This window comes from Epinephelus fuscoguttatus, linkage group LG1 (genome assembly GCF_011397635.1).
Source record: "Epinephelus fuscoguttatus linkage group LG1, E.fuscoguttatus.final_Chr_v1".
NCBI lineage: Eukaryota > Metazoa > Chordata > Actinopteri > Perciformes > Serranidae > Epinephelus > Epinephelus fuscoguttatus.
The window spans coordinates 45626305-45646597 of record NC_064752.1 but is presented as its reverse complement, the minus strand read 5'-3'; the positions used below and the strand labels follow the sequence as shown (position 1 = coordinate 45646597).

Below are 20293 nucleotides of genomic sequence, written 5' to 3'. Positions count from 1 at the left end.
AAAAGATATTACACAGATATAAACACACATTGTTAGTCAGAGTTAAAAACAATATTGTCTGACTAACCTCCTCAGGCTTGCCTGCTCCTCTCTCTATCGTCTCTAAGAAGCCATCTGAGTTTCTCCTCAGTGATAATCGACCCCTCTTTGACCCCTTGGATGGATCAGTCACCGGCTGCTTGTACACGTCCATCTGGAAGAACACGTGCAAACAAAACTAGTTAAAAAAACTGAGGGAAATCATCTGCACCAAATTCTCATGAGCACATTGACAACCAGTCTCTGTGGGGGTAACTGTATATGTGCCATACAAGAAAACATCTCTGGTCTTTTTATTCATTTTCTCCAGATTTCATTTTCTATCAATATGCCCATTACAGATTGTACAGACAGTATATTAAGAATTAATACCATGAAAAAAACATGGTGGGTGTGGAAGGTAATGGTGTCTTTTAGCCTAATAGCGATGTATTACAGTGCCACACACAGACAGTACAGTAGCTTTAGAAGTGACAAATATTTAGTCATACAGGGAAGATTTTTTTATTGCTCCCTATTAATCTCTATCAAAAAATACTCACATGCCCATATATACACGAAACAGGTAAATATTTTCTTGTTCAGAAATGAGGGTTAAACTATAAGAGCCAGGCCCAGGTTAAAGGTCAAGTTACAGACTTGTTTTAGTCTATCAAGGATTTTTGTTAATTATTTCACTGGGCAGATGATGTCAGCAATTATCTGTAACTGTTCATCTGTTAAAGTCAGTAAATTAAGCTTGAAAATCACTCAAGCATGGTTAATGCTGCAGCGTCCATGTTAAGTCAGAACCCTTCCACTCACCCCCTTGCCGTTAGTCTCCACATAGCTGCACTTGAAGGCACAGCTGAGCGTGTCTCTGTTGAGTTTCTGAAGCAGAGCACTGCCACAACCAAAGAAGACATTTTCAGCACTCCAGCCTTCATCACTCAGCTTCTTAAGGATCTACAGAAAACAGAAAAAGGAAGACTTCAGATTTCTTAATCACTCATTTGCTAAACCTATAATTAAAAACATATTTAGAGATTATTTTTCTGGGCTTTTTGCCTTTAATTGACAGGACAGTGTGTGAAATGGGGAGACAGAGAGAGAATGGGGACTGACACACAGCAAAGAGTCGCAGGCCGGACTGAAACCCGCGACCACTGCACTGAGGCAATGCCTCTGTACGTGGGGCGCCGGCACTATCCACTACACTACCGACGCCCCATAATTAAAAACATTTTTAAACAAGACAGTGGAACTGTAACTATCTAGCTGGCAAGAAAACTGCAAAACTTTGCATCAGATTGACGTTATAAAACATACAAACCTTGATTTGAATCATTGTTTGGACCATGACAATCCTCTAAGTACATGATTCAAATAGACTTTGGATCTCGAGATCACGATTCAATTCAATTTTCTATTAAAACTTTTTTTTGTCAGCACTGAATGCTATGCCATTATTATACAACAGTTAGTTCCGACCGAGTAATTTGATTGGACGAGAGGCATTCCCTGAGTGCTGATATAGAGTATAACATCACTGGGACATGTAACAGTAAAATCACCCCGCTCACAGGTGTTATAAATATAAATACAACCGTTAATTAACCAACTGTCACACTCACTACATTGACACAAACTGACACTAGCGTAACACCAAGAAGATGGATATTTTTCCCAAAATTACATTTGAATTAAATTATGAGTGGTTGTCAGGAGAGGACGAGGAAAAGGAAAGCCAGGACTCTTCTGTGCAGACCTCCAGGTGTGTTTGAATCCGGCCGTGCCAACATCCAGGTTTGCCAGCGTTTCATCAGCCGAACTGGACGAAGTTACACAGTTGCAGATCAGCGTAAATACAAAGTAGCTTGTGAGTGCCTTGGGTGTGTGCTGCGTTGCCTGGCAACAGACTGAGGAAACTGTTTTTTTTTCACGGAGCTACATAACATACTTAAAATAATTTATTTCATCACCTTTTGTTAACATTTCCTTACTCAGCATTGCTGTTTAAGCTGTTGTTGAGGTCACGACGTTGTACTGTATATCGTCACGGCTGTAATTGCGGCCTCGTTCCTATGACCGAATCACAGCCTACGATATACAGTACAACATCACTCCCTCTCGTGTGATATTGCTTAATTAGACCGGAGTCTTGATTCTAAAACTGGCTTTTTATGGCTGGCTGGTTATGTGTCACACTAAGGCCATATGATCAAATTTAAATAATATATTTAAAATGTAATAATAGCTGATTTCAACAGTCCACTGGCAACAAAAAGAAGAGTCTGAGTTTTCTGTTTCAAAAAGGGAGGTAACTCACACCAGAGAAAGAGGGGTAACTCTAGCCTGTTTCAAAGAGAGAGGTAACTTAAGCTCTCGGTCAGTTACCGTCGTAACAGACTCTATGAACCTAACCTGGTCGGGACCAGGTTTTTCTCAATGAACCTTGAGTTTCTCTCTGCCCTCTTTCAGAGCCACACACATTTGATTTCCTCATTCATTCAGTCAGCAGGTGAGTTTTGGCGTAGCCTAGTTCTGCCGTCTGTCTTTTAAAAAAATCATTTAAAAAAATCAGAGTCAGTATATTAGAAGTCCATTAGGCACAGTAGGTGGCGACTTTTTTCACTAACATGGCATGTCCTTTTGATAACGATCCCGTGGATAAAGGTGCAGCATTACTGCGCAGAGAATTAAATATTCGTCGGGAGATGGTTATCAGACCGCGCATAGGTGTTCTAGCATTTCCACACAATAATCTTTTTGTGCTGTACGGTTTCACGTCACAGTCCATCATCCACATACACAACCTAATCCGTCCTTACATTTGCAACATTACCAATCGTAGTCATGCTCTCACACCCCAGCAGATATTGTGTGTTGCGCTCATAGACTGTATAAAAATGCGCTGTGTTTCTTTGCAAATGGAAGTTTTTTGTACAATGTCGGAGATGCTGAGCACTTGAGTAAGGCAACTGTATGCAGGGCGGTCAGAAAAGTGTGCTCGTTTTATGGGCATCTGCCTTCTTTCTGTTGGCTGAGTAGTAGTCTGTGTTAGTTTAAATAGGCTTAATTATTTAACAGAACATGATATAGATGAGAACACATTTATGTGTGTGAAAACAGCATTATGTTGGGGATAAAACAACTGCACAGTCAAACAGCCACTTAATATTTACTTTACAATGTAAAACATGATCAAAATGAAGTAACCGCATGAGATTATGCCGAGGTCTGTTTTTATATTTCATCCTAAACTGCTGCCAAGTGCACTTCTCCCCCGCGGGATTGCACCTAAATGAAATAAATTAATAGGCTACCATTCAAGCAGTTTTCCCCTGTAATATTATTGTGATTGCAAAGGACTACATTTAAACTTAATCACTGACCCGAGCAGCAATGTTCTCCCACGCCATCTCCCTCTCTTTTGCAGCTGCAGCGGTGTTGCACTTCTTTTTGAAAACGTGTGCAAACTCGCTGTATGAGCGCATTAAGATTTCTAATTCTAGTGGGGTGAAAAACGCAGCCCTCCTCTTCCCCGTTGCCATGGTGACTCATCGAATTGGGGCTCCATTGATGCTGGCTTTTTATAGTTGTGGTGCACGCGCTTAACTCCAGGTGAAACTACTCCGAGTTGATTACACTGATTCAAATCAGCTGTTCTGGAAGCGGAAACTCAGAGTTTCCTATCTCAGAGTAGATCAACTCAGAGTTCAGGATTAGACTCAGAGTTTGTTGAACCTGCTTTGTGAAACGGACCCCCTGTCAATTCTATCTGTTTACGCCTGAGGTGGCAGTATCATAACCTACAAACTGTAGTTTTTCAGTCAATCACGTGGTGGTTGTCTACATAACACATGGGGAAGGAAAAATGTTGCCATGCCGATGACTTCAGAGAAGCTACTGTTAACCTAGGCTGTGTCGTCTTCAAAGTACTGTTGTTGTTATTTTGTATTTTTTGGACGTGTGCAAGTAGGTGGTGGGAGAGGTCACGGATACTGCTTTTCATTTTGATGATTACAGATTTAGCATTGAAATTGTGACACCCCTTCTTTCAACACACCATCAAACGTAAAAATGCAGACCATTTAGAAAGACCTTCAAATAGAAATACAACCTGGGTTTTATTTTGACAGTTTAGGTAATCTTTTGTATGAGTTACATTTTACCTAATAACTTCTGTGCACAGATCTGGGACACAGAGACTATCTCAGACAGAGTTTCACATTAAGTAAGCTAGGGAGGTGCGTGATTAGTTGAGCAGTCACTTGAACGTTGCTTCCCTCACTAGTCGGCACCAGAAATACTAGTTGGTAAACATATTATTAAGATTAGGGATGCATGATATTAGATTTTTTTTTTTTTTGCTGATATCCTATATATAACATCTTATCTGGCCAATAACCAATACCGATACTGATATATTCCCTTTTCCCCACCTAATTTTACTGTTCATCAAGTCTCTTCTGTAATGGAAATAACATATTATGCATGCATACTCTAGTCATGATGGCCCACCAGCAGAAGGAGAGATGAAACACAACACTTTTCAATGTATGTAATATTCATTCAGAACAAGCATGTTGGCCGATTTTAATAGTTCATTTTAAAGGACAGGAGGGAAAACAAAAATATAATATACTACACTGAACAAATATTTAAATGCAGCACTTGTTTTTGCTCCCATTTTTCACAGCTTTAAGTGAAATTTTAGAGACCTTTAATGCACTCAATAGATAAATTTCCTACAAGTTTTGGTCACAAATTTGTTAGCGAACACACAATCAGCATCTTGATAAGCCACACTAGGCAGGAGGATGGATTAACTTGAAAAAGGAGAAGTGCTCACTAACACGGACTTAAACAAATCTGTGACCAAAATTTAAGAGAAATATATCTATTGAGTCCGTAAAAAAATTCTTAGACCTTTGACTTTAACCTGTGAAAAATGGGAGCAAAAACAAAAATCCTTGGTTTAAATATCTGTTCAGTATAAATAAGATATAATTATAAAGAAGAGTTAACCCTGGCCAGTACAACAACAAAACTTATACTCACCTCATCTACGGAGTTGAGGTCAATGCCATCTCCTTGAATTATTCGCAGGTAAGAAGGCAGCACCTTGTATCCCACAGAATTCAGAGAACAGCCAAAACACTCCTCCAAAATCTTGAGGACCTACAAGTGGCATCATAAATATATCCATTTTGGTGTTTGATTCATACAAGTAGGTATCAGCCATGTTTAGATAAAGCAGTCTGAACACCTTCAAACCTCAGTTTATGTACATTAAATAATTAATAGTAATGATTACAATACAAAGGAGGGCCAAGACGAAGCAAACGTTCCAAAATTCAAGTTAAAATACACTTTCATAATGGTTTCATTGCAGAAGAATTTCCAGGACTAACAGTAAGATAAACTGACTTGTCAATGACTACTAATTACCTACAGTGTCTAATTTAATCGATTCAAATCTTCACAGCCATCCATGGTTGATATAATGTACAAACTTAACAAAATCTTAAAAGGTAAAGGTAAGATAAAACGTTATGTGTAAACACAGTAACTGCAACTTGGTTGGTTGGAAATTTCACAATCTGCCACCTGCTGTCACCAAATTGAAATACCCCCTTTGCTTCAAACGTTTTTACAAAAACAATCGTTCATCCTTAGTCTGTGCTTCCTGACTGCTGAAGTTAATTCAAATGTAGAAAAGAAAAAATGAGGAACAATAGAAAAGTGGAAAATTTCACTCTTTGATTTTACCCAGTAGCTGAAAAACAGGCAAAAAGGTCATTTTATACCTTAAACAAGTGCTCATAGCTCAGTTAAAACATAAAAAATATCTCATATTACCTTGAGCAAACACCAGCAGGCTCTGCCGAATGTGCTGCTGATGTGTCATTAGTGGACACAATGTGAAGATTAAAGGATTTACTGAAACGTTAAAATGCATATTTTTGTGTTGACCAAAGAATTTCAGGTGTCAGTGTTAATGGGAGTGAATGGTAGAAGGTGAAATCATTTGCCGCACTTTGATGGTCATAGCTAATGACGTGTATTGTATGTCTTACTGCTTAGCTCGAGAAAAAGAAGATTGAGTGAACATTTTGAGGCGTAATTTGTGAATGAAGGACAGAGTTAAAAGTTTTTTTTTTCCTCATTTGCAAAACCAAAGTAATGCCCACATTATGCCTTTGTCATTGCAGGTGCAATGGACACCTGTCACTAAGTGCAAAACAGTATAAACAAAATTAACTTTTAAAAAGAACTGAAAGATAGCAAAAAGTGGTGGCCCCATTTTAGAAAGTATAATTGGACGTTTCTAGCTTCATCTATTAAGAATACTTCAAAAGTTTGAGAAGTCTCTCAGATCTTCATTGTTAAAAATAGCCACAAACATTTTGTTCTAAAAGTAAAATTTCAAGCCAAAAACCGCACCAATATCCCAAGATTTAGAAGATTTTAGATAACTGTTTTTCTGTGGATGTCCAACAAAGTGTAATCCAGCCCTGTTATTTACCTCGATAAGGGTCTCTGCAGGGTCTCCGGAGTCCGGCCGGATGACGAGGCATGAGTCCTGGCTGCGCTCCATGACTCGCTCCTTCAGCTTGTCTCCCCAGATGTGTTTACAGGCGTTAAAGATGTCGTAGCTGTCGCTGACCACTGACACCGGCCCTGAGGAGAACTGATCAAGGACTCGCTCAAACGCCTCTTTCTCCCTGCTCCTCCCCCAGGAGATGATGGTACTGCATGACAGGAAGGAAGTAATCAAATCAGTCTTGTAGGTCTATAGATATTAACACCAGTCCTAATATCTGAAGATACAATCCCTGAAGGTGTTCCCTCACAGTTAATTGACAACTCAACCAGCAGATTAGTAATACTGATTCTAAATCAAAAGTCAAAATAAAATAAAAAGGTGCAAACAAGTATTCGACCCTTTGGTGTTTTTTTCATATTTTGTTGTGTTACAACCTGTAATTTAAATGTATGTCTTTATTTGGATATCTTAAGTAATGAACCTACACCGAACAGTCAAAATTGCAAGTGAAATGGGGGAAAAAAAAAAATAGTTTAAAATTTTCAACAACAACAAAAAAATAAAAGAAACTGAAAAGTGGTGCATACATGTCTTCACCCTCTTTGCTATGACGCCCCTAAATAAGACCTGGTGCTACCACCATCAATAGGTACATAATTTATTACTCAAAGTCCATCTGTGTGCAAACTAAGTGTCACATGATCGTAGTACACCTGCTATGAAAGGCCTCAGAGTCTGCACCACCACTAAGCAATGGATACCACCTAGTAAGTAGCACCATGAAGACCAAGGAGCCCTCCAATCAGGTCCGAACAAAGTTTTGGAGAAGTGCAGATCAAGGCTGGGTTATAAAACGTCCCACTGAGCACCATTAAATCCTTTATTACAAAATGGAAAAAATTTGGCAGCAACAACAAACCTGCCAAGAGAGTGTCGCCCACTGACACTCAAGGACCAGGCAAGAAGGATATTAATCAGAGAGACAACAAAGAGACCTAAGACAACCCTGAAGGAGCTGGAAAGCTCCACAGCAGAGACTGGATTATCTGTTTAAAGGACCACTTTAAGCCGTACACTCCACAGGGCTGGACTTTATGGAAGAGTGGCCAGGAAAAATGCATTGCTTAAAAAAGAAGTTTGCCAAAGGCATGTGGGAGACTCCCTAAACTTATGGAAGAAGGTACACCGGCCATGTGAGGCCAAAATTGTTCCCTGTGGCTACTCTTTCATATTTTGTAATGGATTTAATGATGCTCACTGGGATGTTCAAAGTTTTAGATGCATTTTTATAGCCCAACCCTGATCTGCAATTTTGACTAAATAAATAAATAAATTCAAATAACCGGTTGTAATGCAACAAGATAGAAAAAAGTAAGGCGCTGTAGAATACGATGTTGCTGCAGACTACATTCATGATGTTCACTGTCTTATCTGCAATTTACATGTGTGTGTGTGTGTGTGTGTGTGTGTGTGTGTGTGTGTGTGTGCGTTATACCTGTGCTCTGCTGCTGGAATAGAGAAGCCAGCCATTGGGCAGCCATAGTATCGCTGAGCCATTAGCAGCCCAGCCACTGTGTCTGTACTGCAGAAATTAACCAGGTGAGCTGCTCCACCTAATGCTGCAGACTGGAGAGGAGAGGACAGGTGGGTTGATAAGTCACTGCTGTTTAAATGTTTTTTAGGTTCAGTTCAAAACACGGCACAGTGTAAAAAGTTAATAATTCAGCAACCACCAATCTATTACAGGATTATTATATCCTGACCATCATACTACCTGTCACTGTGACTTGGTGTAAAAAAAAATGTTAGGTTGGTGTAGTATTACAATAAAAACCCTTTACTCCAACAGACAGGGGGCGATTGACATTTCAGTCGATATAAACCAAGTAAAATCACAGAAGTGCAGAGCACATTATATTCATTTGAGTCATGCCCGCATTTTGGTTACTTTACACACGCTTGACTTGAATTTTACACCTCATGAGTGAGTATGAAGGGTTACCATTCAAATCTAGCTACAATGAAGAGGGAGCTGAGCCGGAAGGTCCATCTACATCTCAACCCTCATCCATGGTCATGAGCTCTGGGTAGTGACCAAAAGAATAAGATCACGGATAAATGTGGACGAAATGAGTTTCCTCTGTAGGGTGGCCAGTCTCAGCCTTAGAGAGAGGGTGAGGAGCCCGGACATCCGGACGGAGCTCAGAGAAGGGCCGCTGCTCCTTCGTGTCAAAAGGGGTCAGCTGAGGTGATTCAGGCATCTTATCAGGATGCCTCCTGGGCGCTCTCCGTTAAAGGTGTTCCAGGCACGTCCCGCTGGTAGAGGGTCCTGGGGCAGACCCAGGACACGCTGGAGGGATTACACATCTCATTTGGCCGGGGAACACTTTGGGGTCCCCCAGGAGGAGCTGGAAAGCGTGCTTGGGAGAAGGACATCTGGGGTGCTTTGCTTGGCCTTCTGCCAATGCAACCTGGCTACGGATGGATGGATGGATGCATGGATGGATGGATGGATGGATGGATGGAAATGTGCATAAAAAAGGTGGATGGAATTGCACCTCTTGTCTTCCCTTCAGTAATTTTGTATTTTTCATATTTATCAGCAGATCTTCTCAACAATTCTTACGAATGACTGCGTGACTGAAAGGTTTGGGTCCCTCTCATAGCCATCAGGGCTGAGCTGAGCTGATAAAGGTGCCTTCAGTTACCAGCGAGAGGAGCTCCAACTCAGAAAGCTACTGATTCTGTCAGCGACACTGTTGAATCAGTACATAAAATTCAGCTTCAGGAATAAGTGTTCAAGATTTGTTCCTGTATGTAATCAGACAGACATTAGGTTAATATTGCATTGACACTAGTCTGCCTTCATGATATAAACCCACTGCTGCTGTCTGCTTTAAAATATGTTCAATCAACCTTTCAGTTGTAAGTTGACCTATAAGAATCTCATTTCAAAACCCTCTTTCAATGAAACACTTTCACCAGCTCAGTGGCTCCACTGTACAAGAGCTTCATGCTTATTATGTAAGACTCTCCCTCTGACTTTCATTGAGTTCTCTTAATCTAACCTTAGGGCCTTTAATCAGTAACGTGACCAGTAAGATGTCATGCAGTCATTTGATATTAGCTACTTGGCCATATAGACCAAGTAGCTAAAATGCACACCAGTAACATGACACAATGATAAGAATGTTCTTTTAAAGAACTTCCCCTTTTCCAAAAAGATTCTTATTCTTGGTCATGCTGACAGTGATTACTAAGAAATAGTGCTGCACGATTAATCTAATCGCAATCGCGATGTCAGGCTGTGCGATTACATAACCGCATAAAAGGCTGCGATTTGCGATTTAATGTAGGCTAAATAAATGTTAACGTGTGCCTGTGAATGTGACTGCCTCTCCTGTACTGTGTGGAGTTTGTTGACATCACGACCACAAGCTATCCTGGTGCGTGCAGCTGGCGTGCAGCAGTGACCAACACAGACGCTGAAGAAGAGCATGAGCTCGACCATGAACAGGCTGAGTTGGTGGCGAAAAAAAACGTCTGTTACATGGCGATACTTTGGATTCAGGTACAGCGACATTGAACAGAAAGACGTGCTGTTTAAGTGTAAAAGTAAAGTTAACGTCCCGTGGCAACACGACCAATCTATATCAGCACTTGAGACGGGACGTGGCGACTTTAACTTTTAAACTTTTACACAGCACATCTTTCTGTCCAACGTCGCTGTACCTGAAAGATGTGCTGTGTAAAAGTTTAAACGCTAAAGTCGCAACGTCCCGCGGCAACACGACCAATCTATATCAGCACTTGAGACAGCACAGCACAGGGAAAAGTAGGAAGAGTGCATGCGAGAGAAAGCCGAGCCGTGTGACGTTAAAGACAAAGAGACAACTGAAAGCAGCCAGAGCCTCATAAAACAACATCCAAGCACAGTTAAGCAAACATTTGTCAGTGTCACAGGGAAATCATGGACTCCATAACAAATGAAAAATTGAGCAATTTTGCTCGGTTTCGGCCCACATGACATGCTGCTGTATTGTGCTATGGCCCTGGAATTTGTCATTTACGTGACAACGCCTGAACGCAACATATGCTCGCTCTGCTGTGTGTACAGTTTAAGTTTAATTTTATTTACTTTATTACTTTATTAATCCCCCTGAGTGGAAATTCAATGTTTTCACTCTTGCTTGTCAATTACACACAGGTCCAAAAGACACACACATCCACAAACAGGACCTATTCATGCACAAAGTGGAGAGATGTCAGAGTGAGGGGGCTGCTGGTGAGGCGCCCCGAGCGGTTGGGGGGTTCAGTGCCTTGCTCAAGGGCACCTCGGCAGTGCCCAGGAGGTGAACTGGCACCTCTCCAGCCACCAGTCCACGCTCCATATTTTGGTCCGGACGGGGACTTGAACAGGCGACAGTCCGGTTCCCAACCCAAGTCCCTATGGACTGAGCTACTGCCGCCGGACTGAGTTCCGTGCTGCGCTGCTGTGTGAGCAGCGTATTTGACTGTCCTCAGTCTGTTGATGGTCATTGACAAACTGTCTGTCCATAACAATAACTATGTCAGGTCAGTGCCCCCTAATATAATGTAGGGAAACACTGAATCAGGCAAAAAGACTCATGATACCATTTGTTTATTACATTTTATTGTAATTATATTGTAATCACAATCGCAAATCGCGATATTGTCCACCATAATCGCAATCGCACATTTTTACCAAATCGTGCAGCACTGCTAAGAAATTCTTTTAGTGCAAACACAGTACCCGTACATACACAATATCAGTAGTAGCAAGGTGCAAGAGACAGAAATTAAATGAGAAACTCTGTTAGGTTTATCAACCTCAGTGCTGGTTTCTCATTAAATAAAAACAAGGACAAAAAGTCCTCCTGACCTCCTGTGAAGAGACTCCTCTGTAGCCAAAGTCATGCAGCTTCAGGTCCAGACCTTCCAGGCTCCCAGAGGTGGCCTTCAGGTGCTTGGCCAGGATCTTCTTGAACTCTCTGGATATGGTGGCCACTGTGATAGGATACCACATCTGGACCAGCATGGTCTGCAGTCAGCAGATTGGGTTGGTTAAAAATAGCATGGGTGTGGGGAGAGAGGAGAACAGATAGTGATAAGTTGATGAGAAAAAAAGAGAAAGGGCTGTTGTTAATGACAGAAAAGGGAAGATTTAATGACAGTGCTGCAATACTGATTTTCAGTTTTTTTCTGATTTTAATCCAATTTTATTCACCATCATGATTTTGGCTTTCCACAATTAAATGAACATGACTGACTCCAATATTTGTGATGAAAATGCATGCTCCACTAATAGAAAACTCTTCAGCACATCAAATGGAGCGCTTTATTACATTGTAGACCTGTGAGCACTAAATTCCTTCGCCAAGCGCCTCCTTCACTGCTGTTGCTCTCTCTTTGTTTGTCTTGAGACTACTGCTGAGGAAGTGTGACTGCGCATCAGGGACAGTTGGTGGGAGTCCGCACCCACAAAACACAATGACAGAGCTAACTGTTAGCATCACACGACTAACATTACCTCATAGTTATTAATGGGTTTAATGACAGAGGCGAGGAGTTTCAGTATCAGTGTGAGTTTGTTGGGACTGTTAAATGGCTTGGTGTCAGGTGTTGGCCACTGCAGCTGTGTTAGCTTGGGCAGATGTTGAACTGACTGAGAGGAGAGAGGCGACGATGATGGTCCTTCAGCACTGTGTCTTACCTGTGTAACGGCAGCAACAGAAAGCTTGTTGATGTCTCTTAAGTTAACTTCAAACTTATGGTTGAATAGGCTAATTAAAGCTTGGTTGTTCAATTAATGAATTTCCAATGGATCTGTTTTTTGTTGTTGGCCAATATACATTTCTATTCTTCTGTAAGATTTTTTTTTGTTGCACCTACTCTAACTAACCCTATATTAATTTAATGTGAGTACTTGAATATGGAAATTACTTAAAATGCCCATCCCTAATAGCATCTTTATAAAGACTTTGCTTTGTCAAACAGGGATGCATTTTTTAACCTCAGTGATGAGTCTCTCCACAGTGTCATTTGCCATGTTGAACCTAACACCTTGTAAATTCAGAGAGATTTCGATTTGGCTGTCAGTGATTCTATCGTTAATCAAATCGCTCTGAAAGAGATCCCAACAATACAGTCACCACTGTTGTTGTTATTAAGGCCCAGACAAGCCAAACCGCCTTCAAAGAACTAGCGGCAATGAAAGCCAACTGTTGCGTTGCCTCCCGTTGCCTGTGTCTCAGTCATTCAACACGCTGAATTGGCTGAAAAAAAGCTGACAAAGACTGACGAGGGCTAATGGTGCTGGACACACCACAAGACTATGGCAACAGATGCTCACTGAAGGCCCAACATTGACTGATGGCCGATCACTGGCTTGGTGTGTCAGGGCCTTTATACTTGTAATTTTTAAAACAATATATTTATGGTTACTGTTATTAACATTCTTGATGTGGACAGCCCCTTAGTGTGTGAAACATTTTTTTGGTGAGATTAAATGGAGTGGACACTCCCATCTCTGTATATCTAAAGAGGTATTACTGGGATCTTTTATCCTGTGCCATTTAATCACTGATAGTCACATAATCAACATGCAATTTTTTGTGGAATTCTGTCTTTGAAATGTTGGTGTAGCCCCATAGGTAGTATGGAATATGTTATTTGACTGATCTGCTAATTCAACCCTTTCATCAATTGAAAAAACTAAAAACACATTCTGGGTTTACCTCAATGTAGTTGGTGAGCCAGTAGAAGTTAGGATCTGTGTTTTCCACAGTGAAGAGCACGTTGCCTCTCGGTATAATCCTTCCCTCGGGGACAGCTTTGATCCGGATAGGAAGACGGCCATCATGTTTCTGACATAGTAACACATTTCCTTCAGGTTAGATATACACTGATGAATCTGTCTAGACAGACTGAAAGTTGAAAATCTTTTTGGATACCTCAAGGATTTTCCTCCAGCTTTCCTCATTGAACACAGCCTGTTTGAAGTGCATCTGGTAGAAGAGCTTGGCTTCCTGAATCTTCTCTTCTGTGACCACTGGGCCTGAATAGAACAAACCAAGTTACTACAACCTCTGTCAAATGCAGAAAACACAAAGGGTTAACTCAACATCCAGCTTATTTTAAAGTGTACAAGTGTAGTTGATCTACTGCTTTATTTACACATGATGTTAGATTTACCAAACCATTTCAGCTGACACTTTTGAGGGGTGAGAGACAAAGTACAGCACAGACTATTTCTCCTGTGTCTACAGCAGTTTTATTACAAGGCACTTCATTCCCCAATTATCTCCCTAACAGCAAAGTGCCATTAAACAAGCACTTTTCTTTCCTCTATGGTTCTGTCAATTTATGTCTTAGATCAGCGGGGACGATGTGAACATACCTATGAGGTATTTCTTCAGCAGGTACTGAAGACCAAAGAACACCACTTCACTAAACTGGGAGCCTTTCTTGCGTCTGCATTCAAAGTAGGAGTAGATTTTGCTGACATTTGGAGGATACTGTTTGTAGTGTGTGATCTGAAAGGCAAGAAACAGAAGTCAAGCATAACCAGCCTGCAAGCAGAGTCCCCAAACAACTTGAGTTCTAATTAAAACACAACACAACGTAATCTTAAGAATCACCTTTAGTATGGGTAATGTTTATTCGTCACTTTTTAATCTTTTCACACCAGGGCTGAATTGTGAAATAGCATGAAATAAACCCCCAGTAAGCACACTAATGACAAGCAGAAAACTGTAGGATTGCTTGCTCAACGTGATGCTTGCGTTTACAGTAAACATATTTCCTGGATCCATGTGGGAGGTAACGATGACAGCTTAAAGCACAAGTCTCTCTTTGTGCTCCTGTAGCACTAATTGAATAATCAACAGCAACAACCAGTCAGTCACTGGGAAAAAAATAGCTTCAAGAGGCTATCCCTCTACATTCTTTTGCCTCATTCTGCCTCCTATTTCAGTTCCCTCTCCCTCCTCTCCTTACTTTCAATACCAAACAAGGAAAACAGGCGGTGTTTTTACTGAAAGCTATATCAAGATAAGTCCTTTTAGTAGGATTGATCAAGTAAAATGACAGAGCACAGGAGGGTATGAAAGCAGTATTTTACTTTACTTTAGTGGCAGGTTTATAGCTGACCGACGCGTTACATATTGTTACCCTAAGAATATGTTAGGTTACTCAAAAAAGCCATTATGTGGCATGGCAGTGGTGCTATACATGTCCTTTGACAGTTTTAATGAAAACAAAAACAGAAAAATAAAGTTCTGCGCAATGTGAAGTACAACCCCAATTCCAACAAAGTTTGGATGCTGTGTTAAGGGTAAATCAAAACAGAGTGCAATGATTTGGAAATCCTTTTTGACCTGCATTTGATTGAATACAGTCCAAGAAAGTTCAAACTGTTCATTTTTTTTTATAAATATCCACTCATTCTGAGTTTAATGCCTGAAACATATTCCAAAAAAAGTTCGGACAGGAGCATGTTTACTACTGTGTTATGTCACCTTTTCTTTTAACAGCACTCAGTAAGTGCTGAAGTGAAATTCTTTCCCATTCTTGCTTGATATATGACTTAAGTGACTTCAGTCTGGGTTCTCCATTGCTGCATTTTGTGCTGCATAATGCACAACACATGTTCAGATGGAGACAGGTCTGGACTGCAGACATGCTAGTCTCTTATCCACACTCTTTTATTGCAAAGCCAGTGTGTGAGTGTGTGTCATTTTCTTCCTGGAATAAGCAGGGACATCCCTAAAAAAGATGCTCCTGGATGGCAGCATATGTTGCTCCAAAACCTGTATGAACCTTTAAGCATTAACAGAGACTTTACAGATGTGCAAGTTATCCATGATGTCATGGGCACTAACACCCTGTCATACCATCACGGATGCCGACTTTGAAGTGTGTACTGGTAACAATCTGGATGGTCCTTTTACTCTTTAGTCCGGAGGACACGACATCCATGATTTCCAAAAACAGTTTGAACACACACTCGAGCTTGGGTCCAGAAGTCTGCAGTGTTTCTGGATGTTGTTGGTAATTTGCATGGTAGATACCTAACTTGCATTTGTAGATGGAGTGATGAACTGTGTTTACCAAGAATGGTTTTCAAAAGTGTTCTTGAGCCCATGTAGTAACACCCTTCATACAATCAAGTTAGTTTTAATGCAGTGCTGTCTGAGGGATCAAAGGTCACAGGCATTTAATACTGGTTAAGTGAACTTTGCTGGTTGCAGCAATAATGCACATGTTGTTATGGTTTAATCGGAGTTCATCTGAATTTTCATAATGATCTTTCCCAAGTAGCTCGAAAAGTACTCTAAAACATTCTAAAATAAAGTACGCTATATTTGCTAGTGTCAATTAATTAATTAATTTGTTGATTACTATCAGATTTGCATTGTTAAGCATCTGTGTTTTAGCAATTACAGTGAATTTTGTGACATTATTTTCATATAAAAAGTGACAGTTCCAGTATGAATGACGGGATTTTTGGTTTTGGAAAATTACAGATATGGCTGGAAACAGCAAATGAGGGACTGCATAAGTAAATCATTTGTATTAATCTGATCTATAGAAAACATTGTTCTTAGCCACAGTGGCTGATAGGTTTGACAGATTAGTAGCAAACAAAGCTAAGCACCGGTCACGGGTACTCATGATTATGCTTGGAGATGCCAGAATTATAAAGGATAAAATACCGGCTGCTCTGAGTCCTTGTGGCAGTGTGTGGTGTGTTCATGTGCTGATGGAAAAGTCTGGACATCTGCAAATCTTGGCTGCAGAACAGCATCGCAATCAACAGCTACCCAGTCACAAAATGGAACCCAAGACAAACCATTAGCAAACATGAATTTTATAAGATGGTATAATGTGGATTTGTAAATCACCAATTAATCTGTGGAAGGCTTATGAGGAGGAGGCTGTCTGCCTTTTAATGTGTTCTGGGGAACATATTATACATTAACAGTTCAATACCAAAAAAAAGTAATATTCATTTTTTGTAGGTTTGTTACATTTGTTACATAATTTATGCTAACTTCCCGACTGGAAATATAATTGTGGTTATTGGGCCTCTTGCTCCCTGATCATTTCAGATGTTTTTCAGTCTATCAAAAGTCAGTAATCAGTGATGTACTGTGGCACTTATCTGTCCTCATACTGATAATATTGATACTATAACTGCTTAAACTTTCAGTTATCCTCAGACAGTGTTTTTGGGGCACCTCAGGTGGGCTGGTGGGGGTAGGACCCTGAACACATCACAGAGACAAAGCACTGCTTAAAAAGAGTAGCAAGCAGCAGGTGTGTGCATACACCAGCATGATTATGGTATTAGCATGCTGTTAACAGCATGTCCAGCCCAGGGGTGTAGTAAAGGATTAAGAGCTGCACGGAGCAAGGCACCAAGACATATCAGACCTCAGAGAATTCCTCAGAAACTGTAAAACTGAAAGCTAAAGCTCACAGTGCTCTAAGACTGTGCTGCGGGTGCAGGCTGGATATAGTCGTTAATTATTACACAAGTTATGCAACCTGGAGTTTCAGCAGAAAACAAAACACACAGCCAAGTCACATGTAGACCCTGGCTAGTGCTAGAGTAAAAAAGCATGTAGTGATGGCATACGTCATAATCTGCGTTATACAACAGTAAGTCCCAAACAAAAAATTTATTTGGACAAGAGGCATGCCATGATAGCTGGCATCAGCTGTGGGACATTTAACTATGCACTGTAAACACTCCGCTTTACAGGTGCTCTAAACATTTTATTACATTCACTGTTAATTAGCTTACATTAACAGTCATCATAACAAACTTTGCACCGCAGTGATTAACATATTTCCACAAATAACATTTGAACGTCGTCAAAAGAGAGCATAGGGAAGGAAAAGGGCCTGGATACTTCATTGCAAACCACGAGTGCTGTGTAGTATGCTGCATGCTTGCAGTTTGCCAGAAATAATTAATTGATCACTTGAATACGGGCAGTTCTCTTCTGCATCCAGTGTAATTTGGTTTTCAGGCTCACCATTCAACAGAATCAGCCATCAGTGTCTTCTTAGAAAAGGTTAAAAACTGTCTTGATAAAAGTGCCTGTGTAGGAGCCGTCTTTCTGGATTTGAAAAAGGCTTTTGACACAGTAGATCATCAGATTCTCATTGCTAAACTGAAGGCCTTCTACTTTTCTGAACATGCTACATTATGGATGAAATCATATCTGTCTGAACGAAAGCAATATGTTTCTGTTGATGAGATCAAATCATCTGATCTTGAGTGTACAGTGGGAGTTCCATGGGATCCATACTTGAACTTTTTTCTTTATATATTAACTAGTCCAGTAGTAGGATGATTTGCCAAATGTCTGTCAGACTGTGGATATTTTGGTGTACGTGGATGATGCAGTGATCCTGACTAAAGCTAAAAGTCCACAAGAGGCCTCTAACATTCTGACTTCAGCACTGATCCCTATACAGAAATGGCTCACCAATTCATGTCTAATGTTAAACACTAAAAAGACTGTCTGTATGATGTTTTCGAAAAAAAAACCAAAAAACTGACATCCACCATTCTGGTATTTTCTTAAAGGGTGAAGAGCTTGAACTCGTAAATGAATTCAAATATCTAGGTGTCATTCTAGACCCAACTCTGTCTTTCGAAAATCATGTGAAGAAAGTCATAAGAACAGTCAAATTCAACTTGAGTAATTTTAAACACATAACATCATCACTAACTGAAGAAGCAGCGAGAATGCTCATGCACTCTATGATCTTCTCACATATTGAGTACTGCTTCACAAACTTGTCACTCACAGGCAAAACAGTACTCAAACCTATTGAATCTCTTTATAAAAAAACTTTGAAGATCTTTGATAAAAAACCCTTCTCTTATCATCACTGCAACATCCTAGTGCGCCACAATCTCCTGAGCTTCGACAATTTTACTACCTTCAAACTTGCATGTTCCGTATATAAGATCTTGAATGGACTTGCACCTCCACCTCTGAGTCAGTTTTTTAAACGGAAATCAATCAGTAATGCCTCCACTAGAGCAAGCTCAAGAGGAGACTGTGAAATCCTGTTCAGACGCACTTCCATTCTCTCAAACTGTTTTATCTGTCAAAGGTAGTAAAATCTGGCATAGCCTGCCAATCTCCATAAGAGATTTCTCCAGCTTTTCCATATTTAAAAAGCATTTAAAAGACTGGCTCAAGCACAACCAGACCTGTAACCATTGTTAATGTATGTAGCACCTTTATGATTATGTACATTAACATGGGCAAACTAGCACTTTAGTATGAATACTACACCGCTTTAAAATTATACTCCCTCTTTCCATTCCATCTCCAGCATCTTCATTATCCTCTAAGAATAAATGTACTGGTCTCTGCATTGTTGCAACCCCATTTTTCATATTCACCCCCAACAGATTTCTCCCTAGTCTAATTTTATTTAACTGACATCGTGGTAACTCAACTTTTTATATCAATAACTGAGCACTGCAGCACTCATACCAATACTCCCATAAATTATGACTATAATCATGAACAGGTTTTGCATTGCTTTGCCTCACTTTTTACCACACATTAAAATCATGCTGCACTGTATTATACTGCACTAAATGTATTGGTCACACTGTTTTGCACTAGATGTGTTGTCCTTGTTTTGTATTACTGTCTGTTTTGATGTCATTCTGTAGTGTTATATGGTTGTCCATGATTACCTGTATTTGTTTGATCGATTTTAATGACTTTGAGGTTTTTTAACACCATGCCAGAGGACCACAGTTGTGAATTAGCCTTTGGCTAAAACTGACACATTTAAAGAAATGTCCATTAATGTGCACTGTCCTCCTTCTAAATAAACACACAAATAAAAGAAGAAGAAATGGATTGGTGGGGATAATGTTATAGAACTGACTATAAACAGCAGGCCACTGTCCTGCCCCAAATATCAGCGACAGCTGCGGCTGCAGGGCAAACAGCTTATTTTCACACCTAAACTGGTGAATTAAGGGTTTATTATTTTTTATTTCGACCAAACTAGAGTTGGTGATGGTCAGAACAGTGGACTAAGTAACTTAACAACTAACAACGATAACCAAGATGGTTTGGGTGAGTTTTATTTTGTTTCTGTAAAGTTTGAATGAAGTGTGTTTTACAGTGAGTTAACAAGGAAATCAAGTTAATCTTAGTTAGGAGAGTTAAGAGAGAAACAAAAATTCAAAAAGGTGTACAGCTGTATTTCACTGTTTAATGGGGCAAAGAGGTGTAAGAATATCACCTTCTTGACATTTTGTGAGTTTATTTTGTTTACTTAGTAAAGCAAAAGAGCTGTGTGTGAAGCTGCCAGTCTGGGGTAAACCAGCATCGTGAACCCCGATAAAATTCCAGGGAGGTCTGAAGGTATGAAAAAATAGATGCTGCCCAAGCCTACAATGTAATACGTTCATGTGTACTCACAGAAGTATCGGATTTGAGACGCAGCACAAGTTTGCTTATATGACATCAGCTGATGTTGCAACGCACATCAAGCTGTTAACTCATCAGAATCACACATGCTACTAAAGTGACTATCAACAGATTTTTATTTTCTGGTTGCACAATGAATGGCAACAAACAGATAAATATACACAATACACTGCCTATGATCAATCACAGCCTTACTGATATTCATTACAAAAACACT

The 20293-nt window shown here is 40.1% G+C and overlaps 1 protein-coding gene across 1 annotated transcript in view; it reads right to left on the bottom strand.

Annotated features, from left to right (window-relative positions):
* The window catches only part of nampt2 (nicotinamide phosphoribosyltransferase 2), a 28748-nt gene that overhangs the window by 4850 nt on the left and 3605 nt on the right, over positions 1 to 20293 (bottom strand). Inside the window, exons 2-10 of the mRNA XM_049571242.1 lie at positions 13992 to 14127; positions 13546 to 13649; positions 13330 to 13458; positions 11475 to 11633; positions 8067 to 8197; positions 6551 to 6776; positions 5083 to 5202; positions 844 to 984; positions 68 to 193 (exon numbers count right to left, since the gene is read on the bottom strand). Coding sequence (XP_049427199.1) covers positions 68 to 193; positions 844 to 984; positions 5083 to 5202; positions 6551 to 6776; positions 8067 to 8197; positions 11475 to 11633; positions 13330 to 13458; positions 13546 to 13649; positions 13992 to 14127 — 1272 coding nt within the window. The remainder of the gene's footprint in view (positions 1 to 67; positions 194 to 843; positions 985 to 5082; positions 5203 to 6550; positions 6777 to 8066; positions 8198 to 11474; positions 11634 to 13329; positions 13459 to 13545; positions 13650 to 13991; positions 14128 to 20293) is intronic.